At 40.1% G+C, this 1,492-nt stretch overlaps 1 protein-coding gene across 6 annotated transcripts in view; it reads right to left on the bottom strand.

The window, feature by feature from the left end:
* slc12a7b (solute carrier family 12 member 7b) overlaps window positions 1-1,492 on the bottom strand; it is a 61,753-nt gene that overhangs the window by 14,098 nt on the left and 46,163 nt on the right. For all 6 annotated transcript variants that reach the window (XM_007560666.2, XM_007560667.2, XM_007560669.2 and 3 more), the window contains exons 10-12: window positions 844-942; window positions 564-621; window positions 124-298 (exon numbers count right to left, since the gene is read on the bottom strand). In XM_007560666.2, the coding sequence (XP_007560728.1) occupies window positions 124-298; window positions 564-621; window positions 844-942 (332 nt within the window). The remainder of the gene's footprint in view (window positions 1-123; window positions 299-563; window positions 622-843; window positions 943-1,492) is intronic.

Raw genomic sequence — 1,492 nt, 5'->3', positions numbered from 1 at the left:
ACACACACACACACACACACACACACACACACACACACACACACACACACACACAGCCTGGTGTTGATGCCAATCCAAACTGAAATAAAGACTGCTCCGACTGGATTGATGTTTGTGTCCAACCTGCAGGAAAGGGACGATGCCATCTCTTGCAATAGCCTGCAGGAGTCGAGGAGCGCCTGTCAAGCTCTGCAGACCCGCTCCGCAGCAGGAGAAGAACGAGCCGATCACGATCACCCAGGGAGACGGCCAGGACAGGGTGCCAATAACGAGGTTCCCTTTCACTGAATCTCCAAACCTGCAACAATAAACAAGCGAGGTATTCTAACTGTAATGTTTGTTCCTATGATTTTATCTGGATTCATTTGAGAAATAAACTAAAACCTCAACAGCTAAAAACTGGCTTTAAAAGAAAGAAAAAAAAAACATACTTCAGTTTTTATGACTCACCTCATTTCTGTGGAGCAATTAATGATAGAGATTATCATAAGAACTAATCAACTAAATTTTTCCAGTACGTATTTTCTTCCCTAAACAAAGGGTTGGACAGTTTAAACCCTCACTTGTCTCGAAGAAGGACTCCTTCGATACAGGCACCAAAGAGAATCACACCGGAGACGTCTGGCAGGAACAGTTCAGGCAAATAAACACAACGGACCAGCAAAGCTTCACACAGATTCAAGAAAAACATTCTACCTGACAGCTGTGTGACCTGTGATTAGGATCATTGAGGAAAAAAAAAAACTTTTTTTCTAATGATCTAACTTTGGTGCTAACCATTTTCTCCACATGTCTCTGAGTGTAATTTTGTCATCTTTGCAGCAGTGTCAGTTGAAAGGATACAGATAAAGGAAGTGGTGGCGATGGCTAGGATGGTTCCAATAGGGATGGATTTCTGGGCGTCCTTCAGGTCACCGGAGCGGTTTGAACCGGCCATGATACCTAAAGTTCAACATATCACAGAAAATCACACACGCCAGACTGAACAAGTTCACACAGGTTGCTCATTATCAGTGGTAAGCACACTTCTGTTTATTATTAGTTCCACTAATGCTAATAGTGGAGCTAATTTTTAGCTTTCCACTCTAGCCCTTTTGCTAACTTTGAAAACGTTTAGCAAACTTGATTCCAAAGACTCTTGATAGTCCTGTGTCTAACCGAAGACAGGCCTGTCATGATAACAAATTTTGCCAAGCGATTGTCTCAAAAATTATTGCGATAAACAATAATATTGTTTGAAGACCATTTTAAACTGATGCAATGGTAATGACATAATAATGCAAGAGATATCCTGCCAAAAATAGAGACACTTTATTTTCAAAAGGATACTTAACACTGGAACTGGTAAACAAAACAACCAAAAACAAAACAAAAAAAGGATTCTCAGTCTCCGTTAACAAAAAATGCACTGGAATAAAAAAAAGTAAAATAAACACAACATAAGACCAAAGTGGAAATAAAAACTGCATTCAACCAAAAGAGTGCAGAGTGC

The sequence above is a fragment of the Poecilia formosa genome, unplaced genomic scaffold (genome assembly GCF_000485575.1).
Source record: "Poecilia formosa unplaced genomic scaffold, Poecilia_formosa-5.1.2 Scaffold118, whole genome shotgun sequence".
Classification (NCBI taxonomy): domain Eukaryota; kingdom Metazoa; phylum Chordata; class Actinopteri; order Cyprinodontiformes; family Poeciliidae; genus Poecilia; species Poecilia formosa.
The sequence above is the reverse complement of the archived record's forward strand: the minus strand, read 5'-3'. Positions and strand labels throughout refer to the sequence as shown.